Consider the following 12,748-nt stretch of genomic DNA (forward strand, 5'->3'; position numbering starts at 1 on the left):
TAGCTATGGGGATGGGTGGGCTGTCATTCAGAAATGACAGTGTGCCTTAGAAAAGGGAGTGCAAAAAGGGAGTTGTAACATCAGAATCACTTGATGTGCTCATAATTAATTTTCCTCTTAAAAAAAAACCCCAGACACATAGCATACATTTCTTATGTTAGAAGTTGTCTTCTTTCATCCCAATTGTAGACATTTCTCTGAAATGAGCATTTAAAATAAGGTAATAATATTTTCATTTGGCTGCCTTGCAGCTAGTGAATATGATCATTTAGAAAATCTCTTGTTTCAGATTTCATACACACATACACATATATGTAGTAAACATGCCCTCTCTGCCTCTGTTAACCCTTGCAATATTTCAATCTGTAACTTCAGTATAGATAAATAGACTTCTAGATAAACAAAATAACTTGATTTCCTCCCATTCTGATTTTGCATTAGTATTGTTAGGTTATTTTCTGGCTGACTTACCTAATGTAGTAGAGTCCAGCTGAGTTTTCTGTGACTATCCATACCCTACTTCAGAGCCTTTTTCTATCTCTGTGAGTTTCTTACTTCTTTGCTATACCTATAAGCAGGAAGCTAACTAGAGCAAGTGTGTAAGAAGGAATTAAGACATGACAGTCTTCAGTACAGTAATAATAAAGCCACAGCTTTGAAAACTGCAAAGCTAGGCAATATATGTGTTTTGGTCCTAGTCCTCCTAAAATCTGAATGTACTTCATGGAAAATTGTATTGAACTTTCAGTATTAAATGTGGTTATTGGCCCAAAGAGCAACATGGGTAAATTTTCAATGAATGTAGTTGACCAATACCTTAAAATAATAAGAGATGGAAGGAAGCCAGCTGGGCCTTCACAACCACATATACTCTAGGGGGTTGGGCAGCCATGGAGAAATGGTGAGTGTCACCATCAGAACTAGGAAAGCAACCTGAGTTGTTAGCCCCAATAAGGAGAGCAGGAAAGTCTCCTTTCTGCACTCTCACTATAGCAGCCACCCAACTCCTGCTTGGCTCCTCTCCAGAGACCATCAAAAGAAAGGAAGGCAAGATAAGGAGACTAGATAGAGGGGTCAGCCACTGAGGGGATCTAAAAGAGATAAATCAAGGGAGAACTGATATCTAGGACTCTGAAGATTCTAAAATGGGAAAGCAAGTGGTAACATACCCCAACATGTAGGGAAAGTCAGTTTCTGCCAGCTTTATACTGGAAGGAGCACCACACAGGGGAAAACACAGTGAGCAAAGGATATTCAAGTTCCAGTCCTGCAGCTTCATAGCTGTGTGACCCTGGATAAACTGCTTAATTTCTCTGAGCTGGGGTCTCCTCATGTTAAGAAATGATTAAAAGTTCTTGCCCTATTTATCTCCTAGGAAATGATCAAATGGTATCATGTATATGAAAACATCCTATAAAATTCAAAGGACCAAATAAATATAAATCATTTATTTTCTCCCATCTGATGAGGATAGGATTTAGGGTAGGAAGAAAGGATCTCTTGGTTGAAGATGGGTAAGACAGGAAAAGAGTATGAATATGGGAATAATTTTAGTGGCCACATCAGTGAAGAAAGATAGATACTCTGCCTTTCACTCCAGGAAAAGAAACTTTCTGAGTGGGGACTTTGAAATGTGTGATTTGATCCTGTGTATTAATCTGTATCTATAGAAGTGAGTTTTATTTCTCTAACAAAAGGGGTTCCATTAACCTTCAATTCTATGAGAGGAATAATAATTTACATTTGTTGAGCACTTATTATATTCTATGCATTGTACTAAGCACTGTACATTATTTACTCATTTAATTCTCACAACCTATAAGATGTAGACATTCTTATCTCCTGTTGGCAATAAGGAAACAGAAGCACAAAGAAGTTAAGTAATATGCCCAAGGTCACAAATCTAGTAGATAGTGGAGATTAGATGTGATCCCAGTGGTTTGGCTTCAGATCCCTGACTCTGAACCCCCCATTATACTTCCCTTTAGAGACAGTTACCACAGGTCTACAAACTGAATATGGGAGCAGGGCTCAAGGGATATTAATAGATAGCAACTAGTAACTGTGCAGGGTATTCCTGTTTAATTAATTGTAATTAAAACTAGGATTATTCATGTCAATGCTTTTGTGTGATGTTCCGATCCAAAGGATCTTTTTAGAACTCCAATTCTATTTCAGCAGTAATTATGGGTGAGGGGATTTTCCCCCATTGTTCAGACAGGCTGATAAGGGTCATGGTGGTGAGGATGCAGTGACAATGGCCCTATTAACTCCTGGAGAACCTGTGGAAGGGGAGGCTTAGCACCTGAAGACACTAGGCTGTTCCTTCTGACTTCTTCCTGTTCAATATTCTCCTGTCACCCACAGCCAACCAACAAGTATTGTTATAAATTCAGTGCTATATAAGGATAAACTACAAGATTTCTTTTTCCCTGGACAATTTAAGGTTATAAGGGTTATTAAAATTAAATTTCAGGTTTATTTAATATCTGCTTGATATATTTGTGATTGAAAAGTTTGTTCAACATGAAAATCATTTCTGAACTCTGGAATGTTTCTTAATGCTCCTTAATCTAATTTATAGGTGTGAAGAGGATATGTAAGCACTTATTATAGATTAATAGTATAGTAAACATAATAACTGATAAATGTATTGTTAGTTACATTAAAACATTTGACTTTCAGCAAATTGTTTCCCTTTACTTATCTCAAATGTGTGAAATGTCCCAAGACCAACAGTGGCATGGGAGGTTGGCCTGAACATTTCTCTGGAGTCACCTCTCTGTTCAGATGCCTCCAAGACTTTAAACAGATTTGAAGGATATGTTTTAATTGTCATAGAGTCACAACACTGGTTGTACAATAAGTTGAACAGAAATGAATTGCAGTTTAGCTCACTCTGGCAAATTGGGTCAGTCTGGCTTAGGAGAAATTCTGTAGTAGAGCCATCTTCTGTGTGGGCCTTAGCCTATCTTTATACAGAGCCCATCCTGGGAAAAAATATAAAGGAGAGACTAGTGTCCCTGACTCAACCCCTAGATAGCCCATCACCAAAACCTCGTGCTTCCCCACTGGGTTCCTCAGTGTAACTCCCGTAAGCTCCCATCCCATTTACCCTCCCCTCAACCCACACCCAACAAAGTCAACCTCGGGGCTTTTAACCGGTACTCCCCTGTCTCAACTGAAACTTCTCTTCCTGCTCTGTTGTCCATTCTTTGGGCCATTTACCACTCACAGACACAAGTTCTATATGGAAAGTCCTTCTCCCTTTATGATATTTTCATTTTAAGAGGACCTGACAAAGACATTAACCTCTGGATGTTTATGACTAATGCTTAAAGTGACTTTAATAGTGGAAGCCTCAGAACAGATAGATATTTTGACACATCTCAAACCATCAGAGAAAGCTGTTTTTTTCAGATGAAGCTTCTATCCCCATGGGACTAGAACCCAGGTCTCCTGACTCGTAATCTAATTGTTGTCCTGCCTCACCTGATGACTTTTACTTGGATCAGATAGAGGCTTGTGAGAGCCCTTACAAGCCTCAGTCTGATCCAGTCTGATTTTCCCTTGTATTAAAAGACAAAAACAAAAATAGCCTCGAATTGTGTTACCTAAACTCATAACCCCTGTTGATGTTTATAGCTGGATATTAAGTATATTTTAAGTAGCATTTTGAGCTTTAGATCATTTCTTTAAGTGTTAGTACTAAAAATATCTTAACATTACAGACTAGTTGCTACAATAATTTTAGCTTCAGACATCCCAGTAAAATGGTTGATTTTCTGTTTTTTACTGTGTTTGACCTTTGTGAAGCCAACAGGATTCAGGATCTAAAGTCTAGGTCACTGAAGAGATTGCATCAACATTCAACCTTTGATAGGTCCCATCACAGGAGAAATTACCAAGGAGCCCAGACGTATTTACCTTGCTATGATTCAGCAAGGCAAACAAGCAACTGGGTTGTGTGATGTCCTTTTACTGCCTAATGTTTAAACATTGCCTGTGAAACTTGTCCAGGGCATTTCATGGAATCATATCTTTTTCTCTTCTCGGAGGTAATGTTTTTCTTTCCAGGAAAGTATTTTCATGCCTAAAACACAACAAAAAATGAGAGAGAAATATTTAACCATGACCATGAAATATGCTGCGTTTCTGTGACAGTTCTGTATGCTTCCGAACATCATTTGCATACACTCTTTTATAATTAGCATGTTTCGAAACTGCGATCATAATCTAGAGCCAACCTAAAAGAGCAAAGTTCTTCCAGTCTTAACTAAGGGGTGTTCTAGTCAGATTTTGTTTGGGGACCTTTAGAGAGTATAGCCCTCCCACTTTGTTCTCTTTAAATTGTGTAGCACATCATGCTGATAAACAAATAATCTAGTTCTAGTTATCTGTTCTATCTACATTATATGCAAAAAAAAGAAAAGAAAAGAAAAAAGAGGAAAGGAAAAGAAAACCTACATCATATCTGCTGTGTAAATTCAGATTTCACTATTGGAGATTTTCTTCCTATTGTCAGTTGAATTCTTTGTGAAATCTCCAAGTAAGCAAAGCCTTATATCAAGGTGGCTAAAAGTTTTATATTCACTAGTTGGGGCCTTTGATCTATGTCTCTGACTTGGAAGAGAAATTTTTAAGATTACCCAAGCCCCAAGAGTTATTTTGGTTTATAGGGAAAGAAATGATTACAGTGTGGTAGAAAATTTTCAAAAGAGATACCAATGTTGGGCCTTTAGCAGTAGTGTTGTTGTCTGGACCAAAGGATTATATTCCTGTGCCCACCTTTTCCTTTACTTTTAGAGAACTACTGTTTTAAAATGGACCTAATATTTAAATATCTGATCTTTTGATAGAATTTTTACTGCATTTGCGTATGGAGCTATGGTCATTGGAGAAACCCTTGTTTTGGCACCTGAATATTCCAAAGCCAAGTCTGGGGCTGCAAATCTTTTTAATTTGTTGGAGAAGAAACCAACTGTAGATAGCTACAGTCAAGAAGGGAAAACTCCAGTAAGCACAATGGTGATTTTAAAATGTCTGCTTATGACAAATTGTACATATCATGCTTTCTAAATGGAGATTTTAAATAAAGGCATTATTTGATAATGTTGCAAATGATAGTGCAATAGTAATATGAAGAATTAAATGCTTATATGAAATAATTATTATAGCAGCAAAAATAAAATAACAGAAGGGAGTCTTAATCAAATTTTCATCTCTACTATATATAATTTTAGTTTATTTTCCTGATACCATGAAAATGTTATTAAAGAAAGGTTTTATATCTGTATTAAATTTTATTTGGCAGCAAAAGTTTTAGTCTTGGATGAAGATTTGCATTATGATTTATTGTCTTATTCACTGACAATATGTGCAATGTAAACAGTGTGCTGCTGCATCAGGCACCATTTTTCATGGGGAATATATCCACAATCAGAAAAGAAATAAATAAGGAGAATATATTTATTAAATTTATCACATATGCACACATACACATATAAATTTAGCCATGAACCCTAAAAGACTGAATATTAAAAATATTAAAAAGGAAATATTAGGGAGATTGTTGTATAATTTCAAGACAAGCCTCTTAATAATAGTCTTATACCTTAAATGAATGTTCAATTTTAAGACCTTCCTAATGTTTTAAATGTAAAAATAAGAGTAACCATTTTAGGTATATTAACACGAAGTCTTCATTTAAAGTTACTTCCCTCTAGAACTTTAACAGTAGAATTATGTATCTGAAATGTTAAAACAATACATTATCAATAGAGCTACATAATTGTTCAAGGGAATGCTCATAGTAACAGAAATTTTAAATTTTTGAAATCCAAAATAGAATCCTGAAAGATATTCCATAGTCAAAATAAGATTTTATACTTGTCTAGTGGGATATAAAAGATCTAAGAAGCAATTTACTGCTTTGAAATCTAAGGACTTAGTAAAAAATAGTATTGCTACACATTTCTTTTTAACATGATAATAGAGGAATTAAAGGTCTTACTGATATATGTCCTTATAGAACTATGTACACATCATAGAATACAAGAATATTTCTAACAGACTATAAAATTAACTTATTTAATCTTTATTTTATTTAATATGCAAGTGTTTCTAAATATTATTACTCCCTGTGCTTTTAAAAATTAAAATCTGGTAAAACAAGGTTGGAAAATACTGATAATTATTGAAGGTGGATGATAGGTATATGGCAGTCCATTACATCTCTTTACCTTCATACATGTTTGAAATTTCCCATAATAAAATGTTCAAAAAACTAAGAATAACTTTTAAAGTATATTAAAGTCTAGAAGTTTCCTGGAACATCTCTCTATGTCTTGTCAGAAGGCACCCCTACCACCAGACACACACACACACACACACACACACACACACACAAGATCCATTTTCAAATGCAACCAATTGCAAATTCAAAAAGCACCTTTAATCTTATGAAACAAATACAAAAGAGGGAGTTAATCATAATTTAGTAATAGATCTGGAAATTCTTTTTTAAACATCTCTCTGTGTAAGTATTGGTTTACAAATCATCAACCACTAAAGAGACTGAAACATAGGGAGAAAACTAAAATTTTAGGCAAATGCCATTGCCAAATAATGATCAATTGAAAATGAAAATAAATCAGAATTCAAAACATTATGTATATTAACCATAAAACATGTCTAATTTACAAAAATACCACTTATACGTATAGTTTATGATGACTCCTTCTGTTCTGAATTAAGCAATAAAGGCCTGTAAAGAACAAACCAATTAAAACAAGATGTATTTCTTTCAGAGCAGCTGGTCAAATCTGCAGCTAATCTGGATACTGAAGCGGCTCATGGGTGAAACTAACGGAACCCAGCGCTTTTTAAGAACTTTAAAATGCAGATGTGAAAATAAGAAAAAACAGATATATAAAAATATAAACAAATAGGACAGAAACCAACCAATGTGCAGTGTTCAGCTCTGTAGAGATAAATATGATGTTTAAAATTAAAATGGTTGTGAACAGCATGCACAGTTTTCAGAAAGTTGTCAGCCAATGTGCTATACAATGTGTTACAACTTTCCTAAGTCACTCCTCCAAAAGCTGTCAACTTCCTTTTACAGGAAATGTGTGAAGGAAGTTTAGAATTTCGAGAAGTCTCTTTCTTCTATCCTTGTCGCCCAGATGTTCTTGTCCTTGGTGGCTTATCCCTCAGTATTGAGAAAGGGAAGACAGTAGCATTTGTTGGGAGCAGTGGCTGTGGGAAAAGCACTTCCGTTCAACTTCTGCAGAGATTTTATGACCTTGTGAAAGGGCAAGTGGTAAGACTGAATTTAAATACATGTAATCTTGGGGTTAGTGGTACTATTCTTAAACATTCATTTAGGCCTAATTATCTTCACTGGTTTGGGTGTGGCAAACAGTGCAGAAGTCAGACAAACAAACAAAAAAATTCTCTATCCCAGCCCTTAACTGAGAGAACTAGCAATCCATAACTGAAAGGATGTTAGGGACTTTGAGCCCAAGTACAAAGGCCCGAAGGTTCTTCAACCATTATGGCAGCATAATCTGATAAACCATGGAATTCATTGGAGGACAGGTCTATTGTCCACTTCACTCTTTCTCTATTCTGTTCTGGTTTGAGACAGAAATAACAGTCTCTTCCACCTCTTTAGTTTAGGCCTCCTGCTTTTCCCACTGGCCACCCTCCCAACCCTCAACTGTCAAAACTTTAGCACATTTGAATCAGTTCCACTAAATTCTGCTTCCTAATCTCAAGAGATGCAACCAATTTCTCCTTTGAACCCAAGGACTATTTTTCTTAACTGGTGCTTATCTACTCTACCCTATATTCTGGTTTTCCGTTATCCACTCCTCAACCACCACCACATCACACATGCACACACACATGCATACACATACACCCCTACCTGCCCTACCTGTCCTTCCCCACAAAAGACTATAAGCCTCTCATGATCAAGGACTATCATATTAGACTCCGTTATACAATTTACTATCCCTTCCACATCACAGATTCTCCATGAATATTTGCAAAATGAAATGGTCCAGAATGTCTCCCTTGAGCTAAGTAAGGCTGATCTAACCATTTGCAGATAGCATAGCATAGCATACCCTTCCCTTTAAACCCTCCAGTGGTTTCTCACTTCAGTTAGAATAAACCAGTGTCCATACAATCAGTCAAGAAAGGTCCTTCATCAGCTGTCCCTGCCTCCCCCTCCACTCTCCTCTGCTGTCATTTCCTGTCAGTCTCACTGGCTTCTTTGTGATCTTTAAACACACCTATGGGCCTTTGTTCTTGTCTGCCCCCAACTTAGAATGTCCTTGCTTTAACTTCTTTGCTGGCTCCTCCTCCTCATTTGTGCCTCAGGCTAAATATCACTTCCTTTAGGTAAGGCTTCTTAGACAACCTTATAGAAAATAATGCACCCTTTCCCCCCACTCTCCCACTGCCTCAGTCATGCTCTAGCCCGTGGCCCTGTCTTCATGGCATTTTCTTTGTCTGAGTCTATTGAGTTATTTGTTATTGTATATATTGCCTGCCTCTATCCACTAGAATTAAGCTGCAGGGGGGCAAGAGTAGCTTTATCTTGTTTACTACTCTTTCCCCATGCCTGAAGAGTCCCATCATATAGTAGGTATGCTCATCACATGTGAGTTATGTTGTTGTTATATGTCCATGTGAATAAAGAAGACTATGTGCAAAATCACATACCTCTACATACTGCGCCAATCTATACCTTACTCTCTAATTGGGCTTTAATAAAGTAGGAATCCTGCTAAGAGTTCAGGAGGCAGTTGGGTTGTTGGTCATCTTCCATCTGACTTCAGTACAGACCACCAGGCTTTACACCAGACCCCAGGCAGGTCTCTGGAATATGTGGTCATTCCTAGAAATGTCAGGGAAGTTTAGGAGTCAGCAATTTAGTCAGTTAAAGCTGTCTTCTTCTATACAGGGTATGATTTATGAGCCTTTCTTGAGTAACATTACACTTTGAAATAGCATGAATTCCTAACCTTCTTGTTATGATTTGTGTATGTTTGAATATGAAGTTATTACAGTGAACTGTAACATGATATAGTTGTCAGATCATAACATACCATTCTCCATTCTGCTTTGGGCAGATCTTTGATGGTGTGGATGCAAAGGAATTGAATGTACAGTGGCTCCGTTCCCAAATAGCAATAGTTTCTCAGGAGCCTGTGCTCTTCAACTGTAGCATTGCTGAGAACATCGCCTATGGTGATAATAGCCGTGTTGTGCCTTTAGAGGAGATAAAAGAAGTAGCAAGTGCAGCAAATATCCATTCTTTTATTGAAACTCTTCCTGAGGTAAGAAAATGTCTGTGATATTAACCTACAAACTTGCCAGGTAAGCCTAAGTAGCTAGAGAATCTAAGTCATGGTTTTTATGTACTTCTTGGAATATACAATTTTATTTATTGCCGGCATCTAACTTTAAAAGCAGAGTTTGACATATTTGTGTGACTATATTTTTTCCAACACCAAGACTAAAATGTGTTACTCTTCACTGGATTAACATTCATATTTTGATTCTTCACCTTCTCTCCTTCTACACTCTGTTCTTGTCCACACCACCATCATCCCCCTCTGGACCACTGCAGCAGCCTCTTACTTTGTCTTCCTGCCTCTTCTTGCCCCCTTTTAATTCTTCCTTCTCATAGCACCAGGGGGGATCCTTAAAAACAAAACGTAGTCCAGGGAAGATGGTGGAGTAGGGAGCTCCAGGACTCAGTCCTTTCAGCAAAACTACTATTAAACAGGCAGGGACTGTCTGAAGCAACTATTTTGAAACTCTAGAGGCCAGAGAACACTATACAGCATCCAGGGAAAAGCAGGAGGAAGAGGCTGATAAACAACCAGTAAACTGCTCTTTCTGTGCAGCAGCTACTGGCACCCATCCGACACTCTCATGGCAGACCACCTTTGGATCCAGTCCTTGGCTAGCTTGCTAATGACAGAAAGGGACATTAAAGTCCACTTCCCCAAGAACAGGGACGTACATGGCCAATCCCTGATCATGGCTTTTGATTAGCAAATTCAGATTGCTGAGGGCCCAGCTCTGAGGGCAGCCATTGTTCAACTTTGCCCCAGACAAAGGCAGTGGCAGCCATTGTTTCAATCCTCCCTGGACAGGGGAAGAGGAAGTGGAGATTTAAAAAGACAGCACTTCCTCAGGGCTGTGGGGGACAATTCGCTGAAGGACGGCATTTACTGGGCAGGCCAGGAAAGCTCAGCTTTGAGGAGCCATCAGAGAAGCTTTTGACACCCTTCTTGATTCCCTCATCAGGGCACTTTGGAGCTGGACTGCATCCCCTTCATAGGCCCCTGGTCCTGTTTTGGCTGGGAAAGACAGACTTGGTAAATTCCTCTCTGGGGTGACATGCCTTCCAGATCTTGCCCTCCAGACAAAAGCAACTTGAGACAATGAAAGGAGTATGAAAAACTATAGAGGCAGACAGTTTGGGACAAAGAGCTGCTGGCTTCAAACCCCTGTCTTCTGGGAGAGAGAGGGGACAACCAAAATCCTGTAAACAGGAGAACTCCAAAATACCTAACAAGCAAAACCCGAGGACAGGACTGAGGCCCAGAAAGACAGAGAAAGCCCTGCACACTGCATTTGCCTTGGGCAGACCATCCTAATAGGAGGGCTGATACTCAAGAAATCTCTGTATCACCAGCTGGTTACAAAACCAGGAAACAGACATCTCAGGGAATAAATCCCACAGTTAACATTTTAAAATATTAAAATGTGCAGTGTGCAACAAAAGTATACAAGGCAAACAAAGAAACAGGAAATGATGGTCTGTCCAAAGGAAGAGGATAAAAATACAAAAAGCACCAACAAAGGAGATAAGAATGTGAGCATAATGAAAAAAGCCTTTAAAAAGCTGATCTTAAAAATGCTGAAGGAGATGAAGGAAAGTACAAAGAGCTAAAGAATATTAGGAAAACAATGAATGAGCAATATGAGAGTATAAGTAAAGAGACAGAAAGTTTAAAAAGGAATCAAACAGAGCTACTGGAATTGAAGACCACAATAACTGAAATAAAAATGCCCAGGAGGGTTTCAACAGTGGATAGGAGCAGACAGAAGAAAGAATCAGTGAACTTGAAGACAAGACACTTGAAATGAATCAGTCTGCGGAACAGAAAGAAAAAAGAAATATTAAAAGCAAAAATAACCTAGCACAGCTATGGGACACCATCAAGCACACCAATGTATATATTATGGGAATCCCAAAAGGAGAAGAAAGACAGGGGTAGAATGAATAGCCAAAGAAATAATGACAGAGAACTTCCCAAACTTAGCAAAGTATGTGAATATGCACATCCAAGAAGCTCAGAGAACCTAACAAGATAAACGTGAAGAAAAATACATCCCATATATTGATTACAATATTAAATGCAAAGGACAAGGAGAGAGGTATGAAGCTGCAAGAGAATAGCAACAGGTTATGTGCAAGGGAGTCCCAATTAGATTGAGTGCTGAAGGAGACAAGAAGGCAGTGGTTTGAAATTCTTATAGTGCTGAAAAATAAAACAACTGCTTGCCAGTGAGACTCTCTTTCAAAAATGAAGGAGCCAGGGAGGGGAAGATGGTAGCATAGAGAGGAGTGAAAGCTAGTTAGTCCCCCTGGAACAACTAGTAAGCAACCAGGAACAACTAGGAAATAATCTGGAATAACTGCTGGGGGACGAACGTGACTGTACACACGTCATACACCAACCTGGATTAGGAGGAATGCCCGAGATCACAGCATAAAATCTGTAAGTAAAAACTGTGGACCCGAGCCAAAAGCCCCTCCCCCATGGCAGCTCAAACTGCAAAGCCTCACTGGGATAGAGAGCAGCACTCTCTGAACAAGCGAATATACTTCAGCCCAGCTCCAACTGAGGTTTTAATTAACAAATGTTGACTGCTCAATACAAGCTACAAATCCCAAACAAGCAGACAGAGGCTTTTGGTGACAACTGACCTTGGAGAGCCAGAGTACCTCTCTGGGAGGGAGAGGAAGCCCAGAAGACCGGGTGCTGTCTCTGGATGACAGGTGAAACTGAGGGTGGCCATGACTGGCCCTGAAAAGGGGTTTTCTGTCCCCTTTTCAGCTCAGTGGAGAAATCATCAGCCATTTTCAGTTCCCAGCACTCTGACCCAAACAAGGGTGGAGATAGCAGAGGCAGAGAGACTATTCTAATGCAAATGGTATCTCCCCAGGAGGTCTATTTTCCCTAAGAGGAAAGAGGTGGATGTCTTTCAATGTTAATTCCCTTTTTAACCAAAAACACTCACTACTTTATTAATTCATGGTCAGATTGTTGTCCACATATCCCTAATTGTTTTTCTGTTTAACTTACATATGGCAAAATGCTGTCCATTTTGAATTTGTACCATTTGTCTTTTATTCTTAAATAAATTTTATTCTTAAATTGTTTATCTGTCATCCGTTTCATTGCACTCTTCCACAGATTTACACAGAATTACACATTGCAGAGATTCAGAGCACCAACCTTTTTTTTGTACATTTTTATGCAATTTTACTGAGATATATTCACATACCATAAAATCACCCAAAGTGTACAATCAGTTGATCATAGTTACAGATTCATCACCACAATTTTTTGAACATTTTTATTACTCCAAGAAATAAAAATAAAAATAAAAGTAAAAAAAGAACACCCAAAACACCTCATACTCCTTCCCC

At 38.2% G+C, this 12,748-nt stretch overlaps 1 protein-coding gene across 1 annotated transcript in view; it reads left to right on the top strand.

Moving 5' to 3' along the window:
- ABCB5 (ATP binding cassette subfamily B member 5) overlaps positions 1-12,748 on the top strand; it is a 150,284-nt gene that overhangs the window by 125,407 nt on the left and 12,129 nt on the right. The window contains 3 exon segments of the mRNA XM_037837794.1: positions 4,860-5,016; positions 7,127-7,324; positions 9,147-9,353. Coding sequence (XP_037693722.1) covers positions 4,860-5,016; positions 7,127-7,324; positions 9,147-9,353 — 562 coding nt within the window.

The sequence above is a fragment of the Choloepus didactylus genome, chromosome 5, assembly GCF_015220235.1.
Source record: "Choloepus didactylus isolate mChoDid1 chromosome 5, mChoDid1.pri, whole genome shotgun sequence".
In the NCBI taxonomy this organism is placed as follows: domain Eukaryota; kingdom Metazoa; phylum Chordata; class Mammalia; order Pilosa; family Megalonychidae; genus Choloepus; species Choloepus didactylus.